The following is a 1,086-nucleotide window of genomic DNA, read 5'->3' as shown; positions in this document are numbered from 1 at the left end:
GTCCCTATATATGGTCCCTATATATGGTCCCTATATGTGGTCCCTATATATGGTCCCTATATCTGGTCCCTATATCTGGTCCCTATATATGGTCCCTATATATAGTCCCTATATACGGTCCCTATATAGTCCCTATATATGGTCCCTATATATGGTCCCTATATATAGTCCCTATATACGGTCCCTATATAGTCCCTATATAATGTCCCTATATACGGTCCCTATATATGGTCCCTATATGTGGTCCCTATATGTGGTCCATACATGCCGTCCCTATTAGGGGTCCATACATGGGGTCCATATATGCCGTCTATATATATGGGGTCCATACATGGGGTCCCTATATATGGTCCCTATATAGTCCCTATATACGTTCCCTATATATGGTCCCTATATGTGGTCCCTATATACGGTCCCTATATGTGGTCCCTATATATGGTCCCTATATGTGGTCCCTATATGTGGTCCCTATATATGGTCCCTATATACGGTCCCTATATGTGGTCCCTATATGTGGTCCCTATATATGGTCCCTATATATGGTCCCTATATGTGGTATATACCCCATAGGAGCCACGTGTGTGCTGAGATCCAAGTTCTCGGCCTCCCAGTTCTGGGCCGACTGTAGGAAATACAACGTCACCGTCATCCAGTACGTGGGGGAGCTGCTGAGGTACCTGTGTAACACACCCAAGGTATGGGATCCATAGGGACAACCTATAGGGGACATATAGGGGATATATAGGGGGATATATGGGGTGTAGAGTGGGATATATGGGGTGTATAGGGGATATATGGGGTGTAGGGGGGATATATGGGGTGGGGGAGCTGCTGAGGTACCTGTGTAACACAGCCCAGGTATGGGATCCATAGGGACAATGTATGGGGGACATATAGGGGACATATAGGGGGATATATGGGGTGTAGGGGGATATATGGGGTGTAGGGGGGATATATGGGGTGTAAAGGGGATATATGGGGTGGGGGAGCTGCTGAGGTACCTGTGTAACACAGCCAAGGTATGCGATCCATAGGGACAATGTATAGGGGGATATATGGGGGACATATAGGGGGATATATGGGGTG

At 47.0% G+C, this 1,086-nt stretch overlaps 1 protein-coding gene across 2 annotated transcripts in view; it reads left to right on the top strand.

Annotated features, from left to right (window-relative positions):
* LOC107307400 (very long-chain acyl-CoA synthetase-like) overlaps positions 1 to 1,086 on the top strand; it is a 46,664-nt gene that overhangs the window by 22,255 nt on the left and 23,323 nt on the right. For both annotated transcript variants that reach the window (XM_032441804.1, XM_015850912.2), the window contains one exon: positions 571 to 695. In XM_032441804.1, coding sequence (XP_032297695.1) covers positions 571 to 695 — 125 coding nt within the window. The remainder of the gene's footprint in view (positions 1 to 570; positions 696 to 1,086) is intronic.

Source organism: Coturnix japonica, unplaced genomic scaffold, assembly GCF_001577835.2.
Source record: "Coturnix japonica isolate 7356 unplaced genomic scaffold, Coturnix japonica 2.1 chrUnrandom582, whole genome shotgun sequence".
Lineage (NCBI taxonomy): Eukaryota > Metazoa > Chordata > Aves > Galliformes > Phasianidae > Coturnix > Coturnix japonica.
Note: the sequence above shows the minus strand (reverse complement) of the source record. Positions and strands in the feature narration are given on the sequence as shown.